The 25394-nt window shown below is 36.4% G+C and overlaps 1 protein-coding gene across 1 annotated transcript; it reads right to left on the reverse strand.

The window, feature by feature from the left end:
• Window positions 1-10058: 10058 nt before the first annotated feature.
• Window positions 10059-25235, reverse strand: LOC121320641. The gene is made up of 11 exons (XM_041259156.1): window positions 24753-25235; window positions 22286-22459; window positions 21519-21683; window positions 18870-20972; window positions 15163-15288; window positions 14157-14279; window positions 12576-12698; window positions 12214-12342; window positions 11431-11640; window positions 10877-11008; window positions 10059-10795 (listed from the first exon to the last, which is right to left on the reverse strand). Exons 1-11 carry the CDS (start codon window positions 24811-24813, stop codon window positions 10656-10658), a joined length of 3486 nt encoding a protein of 1161 aa, XP_041115090.1. The 5' UTR covers window positions 24814-25235; the 3' UTR covers window positions 10059-10655.
• Window positions 25236-25394: the final 159 nt, after the last annotated feature.

Consider the following 25394-nt stretch of genomic DNA (forward strand, 5'->3'; position numbering starts at 1 on the left):
AGAATTAATATAACTGATGGTAAGAACTATGTTTAACTGTAGCCAGTGCCACTGTCCCTCACCTTCCATTATCTCTAGATCCAACAGGCTTTTGGAATGAAGTTCAGATGAAGAATAGAACAAAGCAGCAAAAATGGTCTATTTTTCTTTCAGTGACACAGCCTATCCATTGACAGATACGTGCTTCCTTCTTCAACCACTCAAGAGGTTATTTTCAGAATCAAACAAATCTTTTGGCTGTCACATGTCCTAATAAAACTGTTGCACCCTGTATAAGCACTTTGTGGCAGCGTGCTATGGTAGACCACCCGATATAACTCAGGGTTTGTTCTAATGCAGTTGACAATAGGCGCGTTCAAGTTTGCAGAATAATCCACATCGACTGCACCGTACACATAGCCAACAACCTGTTCCGGCAAGAGCAGGTAAATGCAGCACTGGTCTTAACCTTCGACTCGTTTTTCAGATGCATGTTTCACAGATCCAGCTTAGTACTAATCTTGGACTACCTCACCTCAAGTACCATTAGGTAGGCCAATTTTTTGTTTGATCCAATTAGATGTCTTCATTTTATACTGGAACCAGTTACCTGACACCTCTTCATTCTTGTGTTTACTTAAAGGGTCCACTACAACTGTGCAGCTGCTTTTCTATTCCCACACAGCAGCAGTTTTCAGGAGACTTCTATATAAGCATGCAGAAATTGTCTGGTAACTAATTAATGACCCAGGACTTGTGAATACTAGTATTAAAACCGTATCAATAATGAGATCAGAGCACTAGGTACTGCAACGTCAGTAATGTTTATTTAAGCCAGGTCAAAAAATAAGTCTTAAGTCTAGATTTAGAAACAGTCACAGTTTGCAACTCTAATAGTGTGAGGAATAGAATGTCAAAGACAAGGGGCTATACAACTAAAAGCCCTGGCTTCATCCAACTTAAGCCCGAAGTAGTCCTTTTGGGACTACAAGGAGACCAGCATAGTAAGGTAGACCTAATGACACTGCTGTTAAGGTAATCAACATAGTTTTTATATGTCAATAATAAAATTATATATGTAATATTATATTTAGGCTCAAGCTAGCTGGCTGGTGGAGTTTTGTTTACAGTACTTAGGTTGATATCTCACTGCTTGTAGTCCAAAAGTTTGTCCTCATTACTTGAGCTTTTTGAAACTGTCTCCTATCTGGAGAATGACCCATATTGTTGCTAATTCAAACAATTGTGGTATATTAATTTGATATGAGGTTTTAAAGAAATGAGCGTTGAAGCTATAGTGGTGTTTTAACTGTATTTATTGATACTCCTTTATAATGAAGACTGTGAATGTTTTGTACCTGCTGCTTACCGGCTCATGATAAAAAAAAACCTCAGGGCATTATACAGGGCTATATGGAGTTCACTACTCGTCACACTCTACAACATGCCTGGTATTCCTTTGGGAGGACCATTTACTAAATAACACAGTTATAACAAGCTAGAGAAAGCAAATATAATAAAAACAACAAAAGTTGCGACAGAATAATTTACAGTATTCTACTAAGTTGTCACATTGAGCTCTACCAATTGGTACTCAGCTGCCATAGTCTGCAATGCTCAAGATCAAAGGCGATTGGTAAATAACACTATGCAAGACGATTTTTGTTCCTGGGTAGTAAGTGTTATTTCCTAATTGCTTAGGCCTCAAAAGAATAGAAAATGGTTATTATTCCCCCACAAACTTTGCTTTTGTGACCAGGACAGTGATATTTCAAAATATCACTATTTCCAATGGGGAAAATGGGCAAATGTGTTCACATAAAAGTCAGAAAAACATAGGAATCCAAATTAACACATTTCTAAAAATATAAAAACTACTCCCTTCTAAATCTTTTGTAGTCATCTTTGTATTACTTTAGTATAAATACGTGTTAATTTGGATTCATATGTTGTTTTTTTCTGACTATGTGAATGAAAAGACACACATTTGCCCATTTTCCCCATTGGAAATAGTGATATTTTGAAATATCACTGTCCTGGTCACAAAAGCAAAGTTTGTGGGGGAATAATAGCCATTTTCTATACTTTTGAGGCATAAGCAATTAGGAAATAACACTTACTACCCAGGAATAATTTTTTTTTTTTTTGGTTACACAGTGTAATATAACACAAACTGCTACCCAACTCCATGGCAACATGATGCCTGGGACAGACATCACGTCTATGATTCCCCCTTCCTGTTGAAAAAAAATGGGTCCTACCAATTGGCTCATTGATTCTGCAAGCACTTAAAGCGCTTTCGTCAAAGAGGTCAAACACAGAATTCTCCATTCAGCCTTCAACATTTATGGTTCAATTTTGTACTTGTGGCACCAGGTTAAATTACTGATAGTCTATGTCAACATAGCTGCTACTGTATGTTGAAGATCATACAGTATATGTATGCAATGCAACAAAATCCCAACAGTGGTAATAGTTTGTGCCTTTGTGTGGCAATATTCTTATTGAATCTTCTGAATAGGACTTGTGACGACCGGCTCACCAAACAGGCTCACCAAACAGGCTCACTTGCGTTCTTTTCCCTTCACAAATCACGATCGACACACAGGATTGAAAGAAAAATAGCGCTGATAAAAACTTTTAATAAACACAAATGAAATAAACAAAAACAGAAACAAACACCTAACTCTGTTTTGGAGCTCTGACTATACACCAATGGGAACCTAACTCAACGCTCAGAGCAGCTAAGCCGTTTACCTGACCCAAACACCAAACTCGCATGGGCTTCACTCAGCACTCGCTTTGATACATCTGGACACACACGCAGTCAGGCTCTTCACTCAGCAACAGCCCAGAACAGCCTGGCTGCCTCTCTTAAATACCCTGCACCTGGCTCCAATTTACAATTAGCACCAGGTGCAGGGGATTATCTAAACAATAAAACAATAAAACAATTACAAACCCTTAGCCCATTCACCCAAAAGTGCATTTTCACATGTTTTTTTTTTTTTTTTTTAAGCAGGGAGGATTTTAACCCCCTCCCTGCTATCTCACAGACTAAATGCCATCTGATTTTCAGAAGGTTTGTATTTAGAGATACCATATTTGGATCCAAAAATGTGAAAGTCTGAAATGGTTAAATTCAGTTAAAAAAAATCAGTTCTTGTTTTGGCTCATTGGCCACAGGAAGCTGTAATCTATGTGGTAAAACAGTGGATTTTTATTCTTTTTAATTTAATCTCAGAATATGGCTAATAAAGCAGAGCAAATTACTGTATCATGTTATTATTTCCAAATATATTTTATGTAATTGATCTTTTTAAATAGAAAGAAAATGATGGATTCAATGTTAAGATGTTGTAGTGATATTTATTTTGTTTTTTAAGGCATGTTCCTTCATTATGAATTAAACACATTTTGCCTGTTCATGATTATAAGGTTTGTAAAAGAAATGAAGGCTGTTTCACTTGTAATTTAAATTAATATCACTTGCACTTAACATTTCAAGTAACCTTTAATAATTACATTTTGCAACCTTCATTTGTCAAAATATTTGTTTTGCATGCAGCTATTGCAAAAATTTAAACAGAACACTAACTATTCATAGTACCAGAATTGCTGTGTGGAATCAATCATCAATCCACAGCAGGTCACTCTTTAAAACCTTTTTTCATGTTGGTTTGAAATGCCTTTCTTTTATAAGAATTGAACCATAAAATGGTTCTAAAATCACCACAACCTACCATTTGGTTCTATACAGAATATGTAGGAACAATTAGGTATTTGTAACTATATCCTTTGATAAGATTGTTATGCTATATATTCATTGCCTACTCTAATTGTACTTTTATGTCTATTTAACAATACTGCAAAACAAATGCCTGCACTCTGTGTGTCTTTGTGTCCATTTGAAATTGTATGAAGCGTTTAATGTTGTAATGTTGTTAAAGTATGTATGTATGCCTGATCATTGTTTAAAATCCACCTATGTTTTACAGTGTAATTTAAAAATAAAAACAAAAAAAAACTTCTGTTTTTATTTTCTCTGATTGTAAACATCTCTAGGGTTAGATAAGAACACCCCAACCCTTATTTAATCATTTATAACAGGCTTGTAAAGTCCTTAAGTAAAAAGTGTGTTAACTGTAGTATACATGTGGTCACTGGAGCTGCTGTTCAATATAACACTACATCAAAAAATATATACCTGCTGTTCAATATAACACTACATCAAAAAATATATACCTGCTGTTCAATATAACACTACTTCAAAAAATATATACCTGCTGTTCAATATAACACTACATCAAAAAATATATACCTGCTGTTCAATATAACACTACATCAAAAAATATATACCTGCTGTTCAATATAACACTACATCAAAAAATATATACCTGCTGTTCAATATAACACTACTTCAAAAAATATATACCTGCTGTTCAATATAACACTACATCAAAAAATATGTACCTGCTGTTCAATATAACACTACTTCAAAAAATATATACCTGCTGTTCAATATTACACCACTTCAAAAAATATATACCTGCTGTTCAATATAACACTACATCAACAAATATATACCTGCTGTTCAATATAACACTACATCAAAAAATATATACCTGCTGTTCAATATAACACTACATCAAAAAATATATACCTGCTGTTCAATATAACACTACTTCAAAAAATATATACCTGCTGTTCAATATAACACTACTTCAAAAAATATATACCTGCTGTTCAATATAACACTACTTCAAAAAATATATACCTGCTGTTCAATATAACACTACTTCAAAAAATATATACCTGCTGTTCAATATAACACCACTTCAAAAAATATATACCTGCTGTTCAATATAACACTACATCAAAAAATATATACCTGCTGTTCAATATAACACTACTTCAAAAAATATATACCTGCTGTTCAATATAACACTACTTCAAAAAATATATACCTGCTGTTCAATATAACACTACTTCAAAAAATATATACCTGCTGTTCAATATAACACTACTTCAAAAAATATATACTGCTGTTCAATATAACACTACTTCAAAAAATATATACCTGCTGTTCAATATAACACTACTTCAAAAAATATATACCTGCTGTTCAATATAACACTACTTCAAAAAATATATACCTGCTGTTCAATATAACACTACTTCAAAAAATATATACCTGCTGTTCAATATAACACTACTTCAAAAAATATATACCTGCTGTTCAATATAACACTACTTCAAAAAATATATACCTGCTGTTCAATATAACACTACTTCAAAAAATATATACCTGCTGTTCAATATAACACTACTTCAAAAAATATATACCTGCTGTTCAATATAACACTACTTCAAAAAATATATACCTGCTGTTCAATATAACACTACTTCAAAAAATATATACCTGCTGTTCAATATAACACTACTTCAAAAAATATATACCTGCTGTTCAATATAACACCACTTCAAAAAATATATACCTGCTGTTCAATATAACACCACTTCAAAAAATATATACCTGCTGTTCAATATAACACTACTTCAAAAAATATATACCTGCTGTTCAATATAACACTACATCAAAAAATATATATCTGCTGTTCAATATAACACTACTTCAAAAAATATATACCTGCTGTTCAATATAACACTACATCAAAAAATATATACCTGCTGTTCAATATAACACCACTTCAAAAAATATATACCTGCTGTTCAATATAACACTACATCAAAAAATATATATCTGCTGTTCAATATAACACTACATCAAAAAATATATACCTGCTGTTCAATATAACACTACTTCAAAAAATATATACCTGCTGTTCAATATAACACCACTTCAAAAAATATATACCTGCTGTTCAATATAACACCACATCAAAAAATATATATCTGCTGTTCAATATAACACTACTTCAAAAAATATATACCTGCTGTTCAATATAACACTACATCAAAAAATATATATCTGCTATTCAATATAACACCACTTCAAAAAATATATACCTGCTGTTCAGTATAACACTACATCATATATATCTGCTGTTCAATATAACACTACTTCAAAAAATATATACCTGCTATTCAATATAACACCACTTCAAAAAATATATATCTGCTATTCAATATAACACCACTTCAAAAAATATATACCTGCTATTCAATATAACACTACATCAACAAATATATACCTGCTGTTCAATATAACACTACTTCAAAAAATATATACCTGCTGTTCAATATAACACTACATCAAAAAATATATACCTGCTGTTCAATATAACACTACTTCAAAAAATATATACCTGCTGTTCAATATAACACTACATCAAAAAATATGTACCTGCTGTTCAATATAACACCACTTCAAAAAATATATACCTGCTGTTCAATATAACACCACTTCAAAAAATATATACCTGCTGTTCAGTATAACACTACATCAGAAAATATATATCTGCTGTTCAATATAACACTACTTCAAAAAATATATACCTGCTATTCAATATAACACCACTTCAAAAAATATATACCTGCTGTTCAATATAACACTACTTCAAAAAATATATACCTGCTGTTCAATATAACACTACTTCAAAAAATATATACCTGCTATTCAATATAACACTACTTCAAAAAATATATACCTGCTGTTCAATATAACACCACTTCAAAAAATATATATCTGCTGTTCAATATAACACTACTTCAAAAAATATATACCTGCTGTTCAATATAACACTACATCAAAAAATATATACCTGCTGTTCAATATAACACCACTTCAAAAAATATATACCTGCTGTTCAATATAACACTACATCAAAAAATATATATCTGCTGTTCAATATAACACTACTTCAAAAAATATATACCTGCTGTTCAATATAACACTACATCAAAAAATATATACCTGCTGTTCAATATAACACTACTTCAAAAAATATATATCTGCTGTTCAATATAACACTACATCAAAAAATATATACCTGCTGTTCAATATAACACTACTTCAAAAAATATATACCTGCTGTTCAATATAACACCACTTCAAAAAATATATACTGATACTTACAAGAGTAACAGGAAAATAAGAACCAGGTCATTTTTTAAAACTATTTACTTCACAAAATTATAAAGTGGGAAATAAGGCCCAATGTTTCTTAAAGTAATGTTTTTCTTCTCTTTGTTGCAAATTCAAAAGTAAACAGTTTGATAGAGAATGCCTTCAGAATGAACGCCGACTACCTGCAGCAGTAATTACCCACAATGATTCATTGAAGATTTATATAAAATGTGATCGTTGTGCTCTTTGAAGTCCCACTTCAAGTTTTCTGCAAGGCAGAGCATTACAGTTCAAGTAGATTTAAAAGGATGCACTCAGTCTCCTTGAAATTGGATCTACCTGGCTTGAGTGGCTTATTATTGTTATCGTCTCAGTGGCGGGATCTGGGCTTCAGAAAAATTGCGAATTACTTCAAAACAAGCAAACTGTAGCTTCGATTGTAAGGTGTCTGCCTGTTAGGTCTGTTGATAATGAAGATAATATGGAATTTGCACACCAAAATGTTAAAAGAAAATCAAACCGTTCATCTTACAAAGCAAACAATGCAAAGGGAACAATTCTTATCATCCATATAACCTTCTGAGTTGCACGTGACTAGCTTTTCTAACCCTTCACAGTTGTATTTTGCTTTATTAAGAAATGGTGCTAATTGAATTGCAGTGTAACAAAACTACGATGTAACAGTCACGAGGTATAATACATTCAAATTGTGCACTCTTAATGTTTGCATTCATCCTTCATACCACTGTCAATCTGTATACATGGTTGCCTTGTCTTTCAATTTAAAACAGGAGAGATAGTCTCATGATAAAGTAAAGGTATATTTAATATTGCATGTGGACATAATAGGAGATGTTTCCAAATCTCCTACCTCCCTGAAGTAATAATGCAATGATAATGAAGGTGTTTCTGTCTATGACTGACATACAACTTATCTTTTATACAGTACACCAAAGCAGATATATCTTCAAATGATATGCTCAAATATATCTAGTTGCTAGATAGGTGTATTTCACTATACATATGGATGCTAGATCAGCAAAGTGTGTGCATAGTTGTAAGAACCAGTTCTATCTAGTGAACAGGTATTGTGTGCAGGTACATGCCGTACAAAGGTTAACTTGATTCACAGCAAGGCACTTTGCCGATCTAGCCTGTGTTACACATGTCACTGGTGAAATAACATTCGGCAGCTACAACCCAAGCTGATCTTGAACTCAAGTGAAAGCATCTGAACGCAGGCTACATTATAAAACATATTGAAAACACCATCAAAAAAGTAAAAGGACAGTACAAAATGTAACAGGTACCTATCAACCGTCTAGATTAGATCATTAGATCAGTGGGAGGTTTTCTTTGTCAAAAGCCACCATATAGAAAGAAGAGAGGTCAAGCATAAATACCTTTTGTATTATTAAAATTGAAAAGGTTATTCAATTAAGGGAAATGCAAAAAATGTTTTTCTAAATAATAAAATATTGAAACTGATTATAATGCATAAATAAAGTAAGAAGATACAGCGATAAATGTGTTCTACAATATACAAACACAATACAAAACTAGCTCTATACTCTACATAATGTCCCTAAAAATTTAAACAGAGATATAGCTGCTGTGTGGAGAGCCCACTTGAGAGTGTGCTGAATCGTATGGAAAAAAAGATACCGTGTATAGCCTTTTTGTTGTGTATTTGTAAAACTGTGTGTTTTGTTAACAGGTAAACAGCATAGCTGTCCTGTTTTATAGTTTAGGTTCCAGTGTGTTTTAGTTATTGCTCGAGTAGAGCTAGGTGTTTGTTTAGAAACTGGCAGAAGGCACAGTTGTCATTGTCCATCAATCAATAGTCCAAAGCACCTTTGACCATTGTTCCTTTGTCCAATTTTTGTGTTCTTGTGCATATTTTAGCCTTTTAGTCTTGTTCCTCTTTCTTAACAGGGGTATTCTTACTGCAACACATCCTTTAAGTCCTGATTTTGACCTTCATACAGTTGATTTGATGGACAACGACACCTGTGCCTTCTGCCAGTTCTGTTGTCAATTCAATGCTTGTCATCTTTCTATTCTTTAAGGATATTATCTTCAAGTATTGCTCATCCATGTTAGACAGTTTTATGGGTCTTCCAGTCCTGGGTTAGTCAATTACAGATTATGTTTTTCTGTACTTGTTGATTACGCTTCAGATACCATACCTTGAAAATCAAGTGATGTCAGCTACTTCACTTAATGTTTTTCCTTCTTTATGCAAGTCAAGGTTGTTATAATAGTTGAAAACACTAGTGGAGGCTTTGAGTAAAGTGTTGATGTTCAGAATGTACTAGAATAGAAAAATGCAACATATCTAAGACTTTTGCACAGCAGTGTGTGTGTGTGTGTGTGTGTGTGTGTGTGTGTGTGTGTGTGTGTGTGTGTGTGTGTGTGTTTTTAAACAATAACTCTTCATGTTATACAAAACATGTTAGAAACGAACAGTTTTGAAACATTAACAGGTGTATATCTTTTAACAGCCTCTTAAGTAGGGTGGGCTTGGTTATTAGTTGGGTTGGCACCAGGCCAGCCAAAAATAGCAAGAGAATGGAGCAGGAAAAAAAACTGAAGCATTTTGTAAAATGTTTTCTTTGTAGTCATGTTTGTCCACAGTTTAAGTTAAACTTTTTTTTTTTGTGGGTGGTTATTTTGATGTAAAGTCATTTAAGCTTCATTTTGCCCCTGAAAGAAAAAACCACTGTGGTTTACTAAGCATCTCCACCACAAATCTTTCTGATCTGGTCTGGTCTAAAATATATATATATATATATTATATATATATTTTATATATATATCTATATATATATATATATTATAGATATATATATATATATATTATATATATATACATCTAATATATTATATTATATATATATAGATATATATATATATATATATAATATATAATATATTCAGACAAACATCTGTAACTGTTATGTAAATTAATATCAACGCAGAACCTCATAAAAACCCAGAAGCACTACTGAGCTTTTCAAAGTATTCAATTCTATGAACAAAAATTACATTACAGCAGATGGCAACACAATGGTATTTACAACAAGTGGGTATGCAACACAACAGATTTACAACTAAATGCACTTTTTAATGGGTTGCTTTCTCTAAATTATCTTTTCAATGTACTTTCTTTGCCTTGGAAACAGAATTGTCTTGGAGACTGGAATTCACATTAAATTGCAAATTCATATAGAATATCATAGGCATACCATCTTAATAGCTTATACGTTCTGTTTGACATTCCTATGTATTGGGGACTATAGAACACATGTCCAAAATTTGTTGAGAGACCTCAGATCAGTGGGATCTGATCCCAAGTTGGTAATGCTGAACTGTACCTTTTGCTTCTGCAAATAAATTACATTTTAAGAATCCTTACAAAAATACAGACCTGGATAACCAGGTCCTCTCTTCAGCAAGGGTTACGGTTGCAGTCTGCAACTATTAAAAAGTCAAACTAAGGCTTTTGGGATTCAGCACACTTGTAGAATTAACATGAGCGAGTTTAGTTCTTCTCTACAGGACTCCTGTTTTATCACTTGCATGTCTATGTTTTGACTGGCTGGCATTTCTTCCGGCTATAGGGGCTGAAGCTGTATTCCTTGGGACAGGCACATTTGTAGCCTCCTCTATTGTTGAGGCAGATGTGGGAGCAGCCTCCATTTTGATAGGTACATTCATTTATATCTGAAATGGGAAACAATATATATTACCAACATAACAGACTGAGGAGCCGAAGCACTTCACAGACAACAGCGGTGAACTCACCCTCACAGTGATAGCCCTCACTGGCCATCCTGTATCCTTGGGGGCAGATGCAGCGATACGACCCCGGCAGATTCAGACATCTCCACTCACACCTCCGCTCTTCCTGCTGGAGCTCCTGGCATTCATTTATATCTGCAGGAGAGTGGGGTGCTTTTATACCCAAGTCCCTAACTCTTTAAAAGCTGCAGCCTTACTCTAAATACATGTCTACAAATAGTAAATTCAACAACATTCTATAATATTAGTGAAATAAAATTAATAAATGGAACTGCTCATACCTTACATGATTACCATTATTATTACCTATTGAATATCTATTGACTGTTTATTAACGTATAACAGAAATTCAACACAATGATAACTGCATTTTAATTAAATAATTGTTTTTGACACAGAATAAAGTTCCGGTTACTGAAAAGCAAAAAAAATCCACCAAGTGGCAAACAGATGAAGAAATGTTTAAAACACACAAGTAGTTTTCATGAAGGACCGTCATGATTAACCAGCTTAAACTCTTAACCAGCTTATCAATGTTAGCTTATGTTAGTAGTTACCGACACACTGTTGGTTCCGTTGGTGGGGGCTGCTCCTCTCTGTGCTGTTCCTCTGTTTCCTGTAGCCGGAGGGGCACTCGGCGATGCAGGATCGCCCGTCTCCTGCCAGCCTATACCCGTAGGAGCAGGAGCAGCGGTAAGAGCCTGGAGCATTCTGACACTCCATCGCACAGAGACCTCGTCCGTTGTTCTCCGCACACTCATCGATATCTGTTCAGTGGCAGATCATGGAAACAACGAATTGGAAGCTGTGCTTCATTAACGGGCAGCTTTGGTAAATTAAGTCTTGAGGGTGGCAGAAGTTTAATTGGGTACACTGGCATTGTACATGGTGACACTATCCAATAATTAGACCATGAGATGAATCAGAAACAGAGCCCATTACATTTAATACTTCAGGTGTCAAACGCACGTCCATAGGATTTCACTAGATGGCAATATGAAGTATTATGACCCCTGCATCGCTTAGATAACTGATTTTTGTTTTGCAAATATCCAAATGTGTGGCTAATGCCTAGAGGTTCTAATATTCTAATTGTATTTTTTTAAACTTTTTTACTGTAAAAATAAGGTTCAGTTCTGCAAATGCACACAATGCCAGTGTGATATACTGTACCTCAAAGCACCAGGACATGTGAATAAAATATGAAAAACATGACTGATTCCGTAAAATTGTTTCAATACACAGTGCACACAATTTAACAAAAGTAAGATGAGGTGGGTATTTGAAAATACTTTTTAAAGTGGAACTCTCCCCCAGTGGTCAGCTTTGGAATCATGTACCTCTGCAATGACCATCCATAGCACCTAGTGTGTACCCCTCTGGACAGTGGCACAGGAAGCTTCCCAGGGTATTGATACAGCCGAAAAGACAGCCAGCGATTCCTATGGAAGTCTGGCACTCGTCAATATCTGAGGGAGTAATGTCAAATCTGAGGATGAGAACCACACTGGGATGCACCAGGATGCACAATTCAAAATTATTCAAGCAAATGAATAGGCAAAACATGTGTCTCACAGAAACACCCTTAAACTATAATATTCAGATTCTTCCATGCATTCTCCTCCAAATCAGTTCTTCATATGTTTTAACAGAATGTCAGTGACTCCTAGTTTTCTTCTAAATATAAAAATGAGACTTTTACCTCTGCAGTGTCTTTGATCCTTTTCCAGTTCGAAGCCTGGCTCACAATAACACCTGTAGCTTCCAAATGTATTGGAGCAGTGGTGCAGACAGCCGCCATTGTTCACTGTGCACTCGTCTCTGTCTGCAACACACCATAAGGAAACAATTCACAGCTAATGTTTATGCCTGAGAGGTACTGAATCTAAAATGAAAAGAGTAAGTACTTTTCTTTTTCTAGTTTAAAATTTAAACTTAAATTACCCCACTAAAAACATTACTGAAGCATTGCTTAGTTGCATTACTCTGCATTCTGTCAAGTGGAAGAAGATATAACTATGCCATTGTTTATAACATGTATTTATAAGCCCAAGTCTAGAATTCCTTGAATTGCCTTTTCACTTATTGGTTAGTTTGTACACCAAAGTTAATGTCATACCGTTTTCAGACATTTCTAGAAAAGGGCACATGCTTATATTTAGAACACTAAGTCCCTGAGCATCCTAGAAACATATTTAAATGAATTTACACAAGTATATTATGCAATGCTCTTTATTGCTTTACATTTTAAAGAGCTCACTTTTTATGTCTGGTTTCAACATTGCAATTGATTTCCTTCCTACTGGAAGATTATGAAAACATGAATATGGCCAAGAAAACTCTCAGCACAACTGGCTTCATCAACAATTGAGAAAGTACTACAAGTACCAGTACATAACAGGTAATAGTGGTCAGTGAGATACCATATTTAATTGGTCATGGTCACAGTTATATCTTACTATATTTTCATGTCATTTAATTTCGGTTTAACAGTATTTTTTATCCAGTCTTACATTTTGGCAGCAATTTCATTTGATCAGAAAGTCATCAGATGTCAAGCGGTATTTTGCATAACCGTGTGCTTTAGAGTTATTTTAATTGGAAAACAGATGCATTATTATTTATCAAAAGCAAAAACTATTCAATACTGTATATATAAAATGAATATAATTGTTGTTTTTACAAGCATATATTCTATTTTGAAAGTTTGTATATGTATAGTCAGTGATAAGTAGAGTTATTTTAATTGGAAAACAGATGCATTATTATTTATCAAAAGCAAAAACTATTCAATACTGTATATATAAAATGAATATAATTGTTGTTTTTACAAGCATATATTCTATTTTGAAAGTTTGTATATGTATAGTCAGTGATAAGTTTGATGTGAGCCTTGTAGCATAACTGAATGCCAGAAAATGTTATGCTAACTGTAAGTGTGACAAAACTCTGCATGACTTTGCCTCCATATCTTATACAGGTAAATCTAACATATCAACTGCGTATGTAATAATATGTCAACAAAAATATATATTAATAATTCCTCTAACTGACAATGTAATAACATGTCAATAGCAAATGTTATAATTCCACTAACTGCTTAATTGTAGCACAATCCCTCTCAAATACAGGTGTAATTCAATTGTTATTCAATGTGATTAGTTCAAAGAAAGCTTGTTTTGCACATTATATAGTTCTGCATCTAAACGTTTTAAGTCTGTATGAATTGTCTGTATTAACTGTATGAATTATTTTTATACTGTACCTAAGAGGAGACACTCACCTGAGCAGGACCTTTCATCATCTGCCAGCAGGTAGCCTGGCCGACAACTGCACTCATACGAGCCGAAGGTGTTGACACAAGCCTGCTGACAGTAATGCTGTCCCTCTGTACACTCATTAACATCTGCACATATGGAACAAGGTGTGTTAGCAGCATACATATTCCCTTCAGGGAATATACAGTACATGACACATTACAGGTGACCCTACCATAAAAAAACAGGTTACACAGATAACCAGTTGAGTTATATATATATATATAGATATATATATATATATATATATATATATATATATCATATATATCATGAACTTTGAATGTGTTCCAATGGCCAATGATAGCACAAATCCAATTGTGATGTCATTCTCAGCTGTTTAGACCTTACTCAGGAACTGCACAGGAGAACAGCCTCTAGTCTGTTTATTAAGACACAGTCGAACATACAGTAAATACCAGCATACTAAGCAGAACAGCAGATGTTTGAGCTCAGTATCTTTTTTGCTTAAGTTTCAGGGAGGCTCTTTTGAGGAGGAGCAGACTGGTCATTTTAAGACTTTAGTCTGGTTCACCGTCTCGCCCAAATTATTTCAAAACTTGCAATCATCATTACTGAGGTCAACAAAAGTTTTTTGGGGGCAATTCTAATTTCAATATCCATTTCACAACCAGCAATGTACAGAAAAGGGCTGAAGATGCCAAGCTAGTTCAGCCTGGCTCGTCTGGCCTTGTCTGCCACCTGACCAGTAGTGGTCACTGTGGTGTGGTGAGGAGACCCAATCCAAACCAAGCCAAGATCAAAACCTTTACCGGGATCTAAACCAGTAAGCTTCAGTTTGCACGAATCACGCTTCTTATTACCAGTGAAATTAGCTTAATATATTTCACCATTACAGAGCTATCAAAAATAATTATAAAACTGACGGTTCTGATACATGCATCTTAAAGCATACCAGGCCTATAAAATGTGGATATACTTAGTTATTCAGGCTGTCTTTGTTTGCTGTACCTCTACATGTTCTGCTATCCTCAAGCAGGGTGAACCCCTCTCTGCAGCTACACTCTGTCTGCTTCTGGGAACCTGCCTTGCAGACCTGAGAACAGCCTCCATTGTTAACTGCACAAGGGGTGACTTCTGTATCACAGGGCACAAAACACAAAACATTATTTGAATTAACAGTTTAATAAAAACATAAGTAAAAAGTTATGAACAAGAGGTGGCCTATCAATGCTCTCCCAGTTTCTAGTTCTGTATTGAACCTGTAACTTTGTCTAGTCAGTTCCTACAGAAACCCAGTGAATCAGCAGCAACAACATGGAACACACAATTCCTACCTACAATTACAGTATGTAATCAAAAAACTACAAAATTATGTCATAAAATTCTACTGGAAACCACAACAGTTGTCTAGTATTTCATGTTAGATTTCAAAATGTCAGTTGTTTGTTAAGTATATGGAAAACTCAGTAATTCAATATGTTAACATAACATAATTCAGCAGGTTTCATTCGACTTTTGGCCATAGATGCCCTGGTCTAAATATGTCTCCTGTGTCTCCGTCCATTTTCCAACTGTGTCTAGTTCTGTTTTTTATTTACAATATATTTGTTAAAGTAGAGCTAGTTTTAATGTTAATGTTATATGGTGTCCTAATATGTCATAAAAATCTACCAGTGAGATACCTGTCTTTCGGTTCCTTTGGGTTGTCTTGCAATGCAATTGCGAAATATTACGCTGTCTCGGAATCTTATATTTGATGGCCATCCCATTACAAAACTGCACAACCTTGTTCATGCCTGAATTGATAGATACTCCCCATATTAGGAGAGTCACAGTTTGCTAAACTTAGACCATGCCTATGACAGGCTGAGGCTGATGAACTGACCTCTTCTCAGAAGAGACAACAACAGGACCCCTTTTTCAGGTCTCTTTGTCCAGATTTTAGTGTTTGCTCTTTAAGGGTCTGGTTAAATCTCTACTTCTAAGATTTCACAGGAACTTAATTAAAAAAACAGACTTTGAGGAAGCTACAAAAACAGGTTACTCAAAAACATTCTTAATAAAACATTTTGTAAATGGTTTCCTAATACATGGAAACAGGGACCAATCGCAGATAATTTAACTAATCACAAAATTCTCAAGTCTCAGCATACTTCAAACAACTGAAATGCATCACAAAACCTTTTGTAAGAGGTTCAATTTCTTCTTAAAAATAATTCTTCTTCTTTAAAAATAGTTCATTCAAGAATCCAAATGCAAGCAGGAACAAAGCAAATCAAAGGTGAAGCGTCAGCACCTTATTTCGGGAGAGGGGGAGGGTGTTGAGCGTTTTTAGGGCTGATCTATTTAGACAGGCCTTCAGCCACATGGGAGATAAATTTAAAAGTTGAAAAGTAAACACTACGTTGCCTGAGCATATTGCAACCTAATTTACTTATAGCAAGTTAACTTATCACCATGAGGATATACTGTACAGTACATAACAGATGATGCTGGTCTTGTCCTGTCTCGCTGTATTCTTCTGTAAATGTAATTATTCCACCTGGGAGGTCATTCTTCTTTCAGGGTAGCTTTAAATATCTCACATCGGAACATTATTTGCTCATAAAGATTTGATCTTCCGGACAAGTAACTTCTTTCATATGGTAAAATCCAGCATCAACATCAGTGTTTCATCCATGATTCAAATCAATCTGCATAAGTACAAGCTTTTGCATTGGCACGATCCAGACTCAAATCAATGCTCTTCAACAAAACACAAACAGTATCAACTCAGGCTGCCAATCCTGTGCCAACCATTACTGCACCAACCTGCCAATTTAAGCACAACCAGCTCAGACTCCATGTACTACTAACTGTACTAGTCGCCTGATCCATTTCAATCCAGTAATAATATCTAGATAAACTAAAAGCAATCATGACATACGGTGTAAATATTTATACCACAAGAGTGGGTATGTCTAGTGTGGGATATAGTTTTGTTATCCCACTGGAGTGGAATAACATGAGTGAATAATATGAGTGCGATAGCATGCTTCTTGGGACTAGTTTCGAATGTGTCTTGGCTTACATTCCAGTCCAGTGGTGTACTGCTGAAATTCAGGACAGAGCTGTGCTTCAAACAATACTGCCACCTATACGTGTTTTGTAACAACTTTAAAACACAGGTGCAGAAAGACGGGTCACCCTATTTACCTGGTGCAGCAGCAAGACAAGCCAAGTAAAACTATGCCATTCTGTTGAACTGTGGAAGGGGTGTGGGTAATTCACTGACCAGGAGACAGACAGGTGTAATTGAAAACACCACACAGGTGCCCAGTTTTATTTCAGGGGCGCGTTGGGTTTCTTTAGCCCGCAGAGGTCGCTGTTGGTCCGTGGTCTGCTTACCAACTATGGTAAACAGAACCACGGGAATACCAAGCAACGGTAAACAGTTTAGGCGCACTCACAGGTGCTTCAAAACAATACTGCAAAAATCGAAGGCACAAAGAAACAGGAAAAATAAAACAGTAACAAAACTACAAAGAAAAGGTGCTGCACTCTGCAGCAATATCCCGGTCGCTGCTGCCCGTGCGACCCGGATCACCGTCCTACGCTGCCGGCTACCTAGCCTGCTCAGCTATCCTTATTCAGGGATCTGCCCAAGGGTTCCCCTCCCTCACTGTCTCACTCTGAACCTCCGTTCCGTTCAGTCGTGGACCAGTGTTTCCGCGCACTCTACGCGTTTAAAAGGGCAGATCTGAGGAAACAACAGACCGTTAATTTATAGGGCTAACAATCTCCCAAGACGCGCCTCTCAGCCATTCAGAGAGGGGGAAAGTCCATACACCCACTTTCCCACCTCCCCATGTCACTGCCATGCCACTTGTTGGACGACTGCCGCCTTCTTCCTGCAGCCCGTGAACACGCCAGCAGAGTCAACACAGATCTCTCCCTGTTACATGAACATATGAAACGTTCTCTTTGAGCTTGTGCTTATTCTTGAGACCATGGCATTGTACCACACCACTTACAATGTATCCTCCTGTGCGCTCTGTTCTCGTAATCACCACCGATACAGTGAAAACCCTAACCCTAATGTTAAGGTAGGTGTGTGTGTGTGTATGTGTGTATTGGAATCATATATTCCATCTTTAGTTTCTACACCAATGCCTTAAAATGTTATAATAATTTCAGATTTCTATTGTTGTTTTGATTTGGACTTCGATTTCCTTGAGAACGAGTTTATTCAAGAAATGCCAGTTACCGATCTGCCAGTGTCTGACTTATCAGAGCAGCCTGTAGCCCCTTCATTAAAAACAGTTAAGGTAGGAAACAACAGAGAGGATGTAAATTGACACTCTGAGCTCAAGATTCTATCTAAAGACGGTTACAAAGAGGCCATAAACAGGATCCAAAATGTATCTGCGTCGAAGCAGTTAAAATAATCCCTGCGGGGAATAAAAACCGTATACCACAAATGATTATTCAGGATCCTCTATATATCTTTTTAATAGTACATTTCTTTTCAAGGTGCCCTTGATGAAGGAACTACCAAATAATAGATGATCATAATTTGACGTGGCTTTCAGCTTGGGTGCATAACTCCCTGTTAAAAGAATAAAGTCAGGTATGTACTGTACAACTTTCGACTAATGCCTTCAGCAGTTTAATGATTAGCAAAAAGCATTTGACCAGTTTTGCGTGAGTTTATACAGTGTAAAATGATGACTAACCTAAACATGCAGGCGTGACCCCACTCCAGGTGCCATTGCGCAGACAAAAGCTGTAGACGTCCCCATCTGAGAGTGTGTAACCAGGGTAACAGGAGTACTGCACGTAATACTTGTATTGCACATGGGAGGGGTTGGTCAAAGTTCGAAAATAGAAAGTACCATGGGTTGGCAGTGGCGGGTAAGGACAAACAGGTCTCCTTTTGAAAGGCCCCACTGGCCTCTTATCAACTGTAATTTCCACAAAGTTGGGATACAAAACAGCTGTGTCGGTCGCACGATCTGGAAAGCTGTCTGGTAAAATGTTTATTTTATCAAAGAGAGTTTCTTTAAATGGAGCCTGGTTTTCCTCTGTCTGAGTACTGTTCACTCCAGCAGAAGATGCCTGGCCCTCCCAGTCCGAGGTAGAGTTAAATGATGCTAAATCATTCCTGACACTTGTGTGTTCCGTCGCATCAAACTGTTCTGCAGAAACGTTAACTACTCTCTGATTTGTAATTAAAATATCTGGGCTTGTTGCATCTGTGGAGTTCTGCATGGCAGGAAATTGTTGATTGTGTTGTCCTGCAGTCACATCTGTTTCTACAGTTACAGGCCTGTCTTTACATGTACTAGGCTTCCCTAATGCTTCAGGTGTGAGCATTGTTGATGCTTTTTTTACCAGCTGTAAATCCTTCTGGGGTTCTGCAGACATCCTCCCATGGTCAACAGCATTTTGGGGAAGACTGCTTACAATAGCCAAAGACTGCCCCGCACTATTTAACACAGATTGCAAATCATCAGCTAGCTCAATATCCAAGTTAACTGGTACACTAGATTCATATTCATTTGGACCAAGAGAGATGGTTGAATTTGGGCCATATTTCATCCCCAGATCCCCTCTAAAAATATCCTGAGAGCGGGCCTGAATTGCGCTGTCTGTTTCAATTTCCTGAGGTGCTGAGGCAGTTCCTTGAAAACTTACATTCTCTCCCAGGAGTGTCTCTGCTCTAGTGCTGATGAGATTCCCTTCAGTATCCTCCTCGGATATACTTTGGAAAGGAGTGCTATTAGAGTAATTGGTGCTGACTTCATATATTGCTCCCATTGTGCTGTGTTCTCCATTGGAATGAACAGGGATAGGGGTAACCTTTTGAGGTGTAGCAAAATTCCCAGCATCAATCCTATGTACTCCAGATATTGACTGAAGCCAAGACAAAGAAGCAGACCTTGTGTTACTTGAGGGTGCTGTGACAATTTCATGTTCCAATGCCAATGGTGTTGCCCGTGACACCTGGGAGGACAAATGTGACGAATCTCCTTTCAACGCTGAAGTCACTGTACCATAACGAGGCAAGGTTGCCGTCACAGAGTTATCTTTTAAAACTAGTTGTTCAAGAGGAGATGAATCATTGATAGATGGTGAAGGTACATTGGGTGCTGATACAGTAGTCTCTATCTCAACTTCCATTGCTGATGTTAAAGACAATTGTTTTAAATCAGGAGCAGAGGTAGGGAGAGGAGGAATTTCCTCCCTTGGGGCAGAACTGGCTGGTAGCTCAGATAGAGTTGATTCATTGAATAAAGGAGAATCAGATGCTGTAGATTTGAATGTATATGAAGCTGTTGAAGATGAAAACATGGAGTCCTTAGCTGGTTTCGATGAAGAGATTATTGGGGCTTTGAATGTGGACATCGTAACAGATAGCATTGAGGTTGGAGATGTGGTTGCTAGTGACACCTCCAATGCCTTGGAGAAAAATTTCTGATAGCCAGCTGGTTCTTTGTTACTGTCTTTGCTAGGGGATTGACTCCATGAACTTGTCCTACCAGACTGGTGGTGCTCTTGTAGATAAACATCCTCTATTTGGTTGTCAGGAACACTGTTACTTACCTGTAGTTGGTGCAAGGCCACGTTTCGTTGGCCTGATTTGGGGTTTGATGACCTTGGGAGTTCTGACAATAACTCTTGCTTGTGGAAAATGTCCTTGGCAGCTGAGTTTGCAATGTTACCATATTGAATTCTAAGAATATTTCTCAAGGCAGATGGTGCATTCAGGCTCTGCCCCAGGTTGGCTTTGATTAGACTGAGATGCTTGAATTTGTCAGAGCTCATTATATCGGATTCTGCAACAAGAAGAATGTTACATTAGGGTTTTAAAGTGTACATGCATGCTGCTTTTTATTTTTTTATTCAGGGTAGTTACTCCAGGATGGTTCTAAAGAGGTTTTGTGCTTGACCAGGGATAGGGGATGCCTTTGCAATTTTTTGAGAAATCGATTATCATTGGTTCTTATACTGTAAATGCATGAACCAATTCCCTAAAATGTCATTTGAATTTGGCACTAAAACCAGACACATTTGTGATCTACAGTCCTCCACTTCAACCTGAAAAATGTGTCTAGCAGGGGTCAGAATACGCAACAAAAGTACGTCAAACAACACTGCCCATTACCTAAGGGACTGAAAAAATGATCGCAACGTTCCCATTATGCTCCAGGTCTATTTTATCCAACAAAAGCAGTAACTTCACAGGGAGCTGATCTTTATATAGAGCTAGTCAGAAAGCAGGAGTGTATTTATTTATTTTTAGGCACTATTCACTTCCATGGAAAGCTGCACATACAAGTTCTTTCTATCAGTCAAAGCAGGTGTTTTGCTTACTTGCTTACCTTTGCAAACAGGCTCGGTGCTGTTCCATGTTTTGCCATTGCAGTAAAGTACAGGTGATCCAAAGAGTTTGTACCCCTTGTCGCATTTAAAAAAGATTAACGATCTGTCCTGGTTCACAGTGCTACTGCCATGTAACATGCTCCCAGAGCTTGGACATCCGGCAGCTGGGGAAAGATTTATACATGTCAGTGCTGGGGGGCAATGCAAGGCAAGGAATCTGCAAACCTAGGAAAAATTTATGGGTAGAAGCACCACATGCAAGGTAAAGGAATGATCACTTTCAGGACTTTAATATATTGTCTTTCTAGTCGTTGTTATTTATATCATTATTCACTACTGATAGCTGGGTATATGCCCTTCTCAGAAAATAATTATCCAGTTCTGATCTTCAGTTCATGTCTATAACATTGTTATCAAATATAGCTATGCAGCTTGTCCTTAGCATTTCATGATTGGTTCCATAGTGGAAAACATATATATATATATATATATATATATATATATATAATCTATATATATATACTATATATATATATATATCTATATATATGGTGGTGAACACACCCATGGGTATTTTGGATAAAGTTCTTTGCGTATTATAGGGCTCACAAATCTTTATGGTTTTACAGTATTAAAAAACGTAGTAGTCAGGTATTCCATAAGATTTTATAATGAAAAATGGACACTTTGTGGGACACTGCAGCTTTATTACTCATACAGATATTTCATCAGCTACTTGTTTATCAACTGACCCTGTTTCACACACCTACGCACACAGGAGAAGCCCTGGTCCATCGGCCTGAGACACAGCTGCTGGTGTGGTACCCATAGACTCTAAAACCAGGGTTGCAGGTGAACGTTGCATAAATCCCACCATAGCGGAAAAACGTGCGTCCATTCGCCAAGTGCCTTAAGCCATGGCAGCTTCCGTCTGCCTGACCTGCAGAAAACACAAACAGCAGGATTAACCATGCATGTGTAAGCTGAAGCAGAAACATACCTCAACACACAGTGTAGAGATAAACTGAATGTGAACGTAAGCTTGTCTGTGAACAGAACAATAAGGATAAAAATTGATATTTGCTTTTATGTTCATATTGCTGCAGTTTAGCCCCCTCCTCTGTATTAGCTCTTAAAGGGCAAAAATTAATCTGTTTAGCTTGTGTATACAATCATACACAAATGTACTGGTGCAAGGAATTATGAGAGGCACCTTTAGGTTGATTAGTAGGTTTTATCATCAATGTGGGGTTTGCAATAAATGTTGCCTATTGAAATATGTTTTGTTTTTTTTATTATTATTGTTATTTGGACACTGATATATAAATATATGTTAAACAGTGAAGATGCAGCTTCGATTCAATTCTGGCCTCTGGCAGATCCTGCTGTATGTAGGAGGGCTGCTTTCCCAATAAAGGGTTGGTTGATGAGAACGCCTCTGTGAGTTATTAAACACCCTTGATTCGCGACACTATATTTGCTCAATTATTATCTGTACCAGTCAATAATGTTTCGGGTGCTTGATATGAAATTTTGTTAGATTGTACTGGACAAGACATCCACAGAACACCTTTGCAATTGCATCTCAAAAATCCTTGTATAGGTCAGTAAAACTGACGAATTCTCCCTATGCCCACATCACCACTCAAATGAGAACCGTTTATAACTCACCACACTACATTTACAATTCACCATGTTGTTATATGTCTTTCATAGATTTTTCAATGTTTTGTTGTACTTGGGATCTCCCATGCTTGTCTATGCTACACCATGACTTCACAATCATGTAATAATTTATGAAACAGGGCAGAGGCTGGGCATCAATGTGCCTTCTCAAACAGCACAAACGAGCACCTTAACGACTGCAAAAGAGCTGGGCTCGCTTGAATTTGTTGTTATACAGCTTTTAATCTCATTTCATCTCACCAACATACAAATGAATCAGTAACAGCAGTGCATCACACAACACAGGAATTGATTAAATATATACTCTGTAGAAATATGCATTTTTAGGTAGGCATACCCCCCTAAAAAAGTATGCATTGTAATTTTCCAGTTTGCGATACTAGTACATTTTCACAGCTATTATGTATTTATCATGCTTTAAAATAACGTGCCAATACCAGGACTTTGATTTAACATACTTTGCATACTTTGTAATGCTTTTACATTATAGTGCAGTAAATGTTTACAAGGATAGAGAGAGCACTTAGGGTTAGTAAAAGTGCACATTGTTTGCATTACTGATCTGCTGCTCCAGAGCCTAGTTTAAGGGCACAGTCAAGGGATAATTTGCTTCACATGTTTACGTATGGAATTTTACATGCTTATTAAAGTCAGACATTCTCATTGAAGTCTGTACGTGTGTTATTAATTGTACATAAAAGATTGTTTGCAGATTTTAACATACGAAATAGCTACCTTGGTTGATTCTAAGTGATTCAATTAAATAACGACTATACTGTGTCACACAATTACAACCAGGAAAGTCTCAAAATGGGACAGCTATATTGTCAGAAAGTCGGGAAAAATACAAAATCTTCAAACAAAATCTTTAAACTACAGAAAAAAATTAAATGAGACAAAACGTTAATGAAATGTTTACACTAAATCAAATTCCTTCTAAAAGTGTTATAAAATTTGAAGTGGCAGTAGCTTTGCACCACCTCTGGCTTAACAATAAAATTGCCAGTTAGAATGCTTGTAGTCACTGAATTAAAATTCCACACAGACGTGTCTTTACTCGACAAAGTTCTGTTTGTTTACAGTACTTTAACAATATGCTTACTATGTCCCCTCACAGAGATGAACAAAGCTCCATGATAACCCAAAGGTACCTACAGTATCATCTAAAGCAATCACTGCTTTGTTCTGCTTGATGTTTTTCAGAGCATGCACACAAGTGGAAGCTGTTGTACTTTTAATGAAAACAACTTGTATTCGCTCTAAATAACCTGCAGAGTAACACTTAAATGTATTCCAATGGAACATAATAATAATAATAATAATAATAATAATAATAATAATAATAATAATAATAATAATAATACATGTCCTCTATGCTAAATATGTTTTTATAAAGTCATATGAAAGTTGTAACTTTTATACATTTTAAGGGCTGTATTACACGTTATAGGTACACTCCATATGTCCCATTTATCTACTACACCCCACCCCCCACCCTCACCCGCATTATACAAAGATAACGTCACTATTTAACATGTTACACTTACCATTATGCAAAGCAAATCCCAAAAAGAGCAATCCAGCCAGCACCACTCGTGATGACCCCATGAAGAAGCTGTAGTGCTTGGAAGAAAGCAGCACAGTGCTCTTGTCTGTGTGATCTGGGTGAGCTGACAATGAGCTGACAGAGTATGTGGAGCGAGACACACACAACAGAGAAGCTTGAACTCCAGAGCTGTTTCCACTCTATTGGTTGTTGCTCCAGATCACAGAGCTGTTGGTTTCTTGTTATTTTCTTTAAATTAACGGCATCCCTGGGTCGCACTTCAGGAATCAGTTGGATATCACCTTCATGTGAACTGTAAAATCTGATGAATTTGTAGAACAAGGTTTTATAACTAAGTGGAATCAGTCAAAAAAATGCAGCCAATCCTGTTTGCTCCCTTCTGCTGGAATGACCCAAAAGAGTCTTTTTAGGACCCTGTTTTAAACACATACCAAGGCAATTCTTGCCTTTATGTAGCAAAATAGGACAGAAGCACAGGGTGTCATACAACGCAGGCTCGCGTCCTGGCTGTGCGAAGTAGGCTAGTCTTCACTGAGGACTCCGAAGGGAGCGTCACATTGGCTGTGGCGGATGTAAAACTGAAAGTGTCTGTTTCTCCTAATCGCTCTACAGCAAACCCTGC

Source organism: Polyodon spathula, chromosome 9, assembly GCF_017654505.1.
Source record: "Polyodon spathula isolate WHYD16114869_AA chromosome 9, ASM1765450v1, whole genome shotgun sequence".
Classification (NCBI taxonomy): Eukaryota; Metazoa; Chordata; class Actinopteri; order Acipenseriformes; family Polyodontidae; genus Polyodon; species Polyodon spathula.

What these genes read in the sequence shown, in the direction of transcription:
- LOC121320641 (XM_041259156.1), bottom strand. Translation starts at nt 24,813, where the DNA reads ATGGGGTCATCACGAGTGGTGCTGGCTGGATTGCTCTTTTTGGGATTT. An exon ending in GGATAGCAGAACATGTAGAG is followed by an intron (nt 14,280 to 15,162) that starts GTACAGCAAACA and finishes CCATATGTGCAG; the next exon opens with ATGTTAATGAGTGTACAGAG. An exon ending in GGATCAAAGACACTGCAGAG is followed by an intron (nt 12,343 to 12,575) that starts GTAAAAGTCTCA and finishes TTACTCCCTCAG; the next exon opens with ATATTGACGAGTGCCAGACT.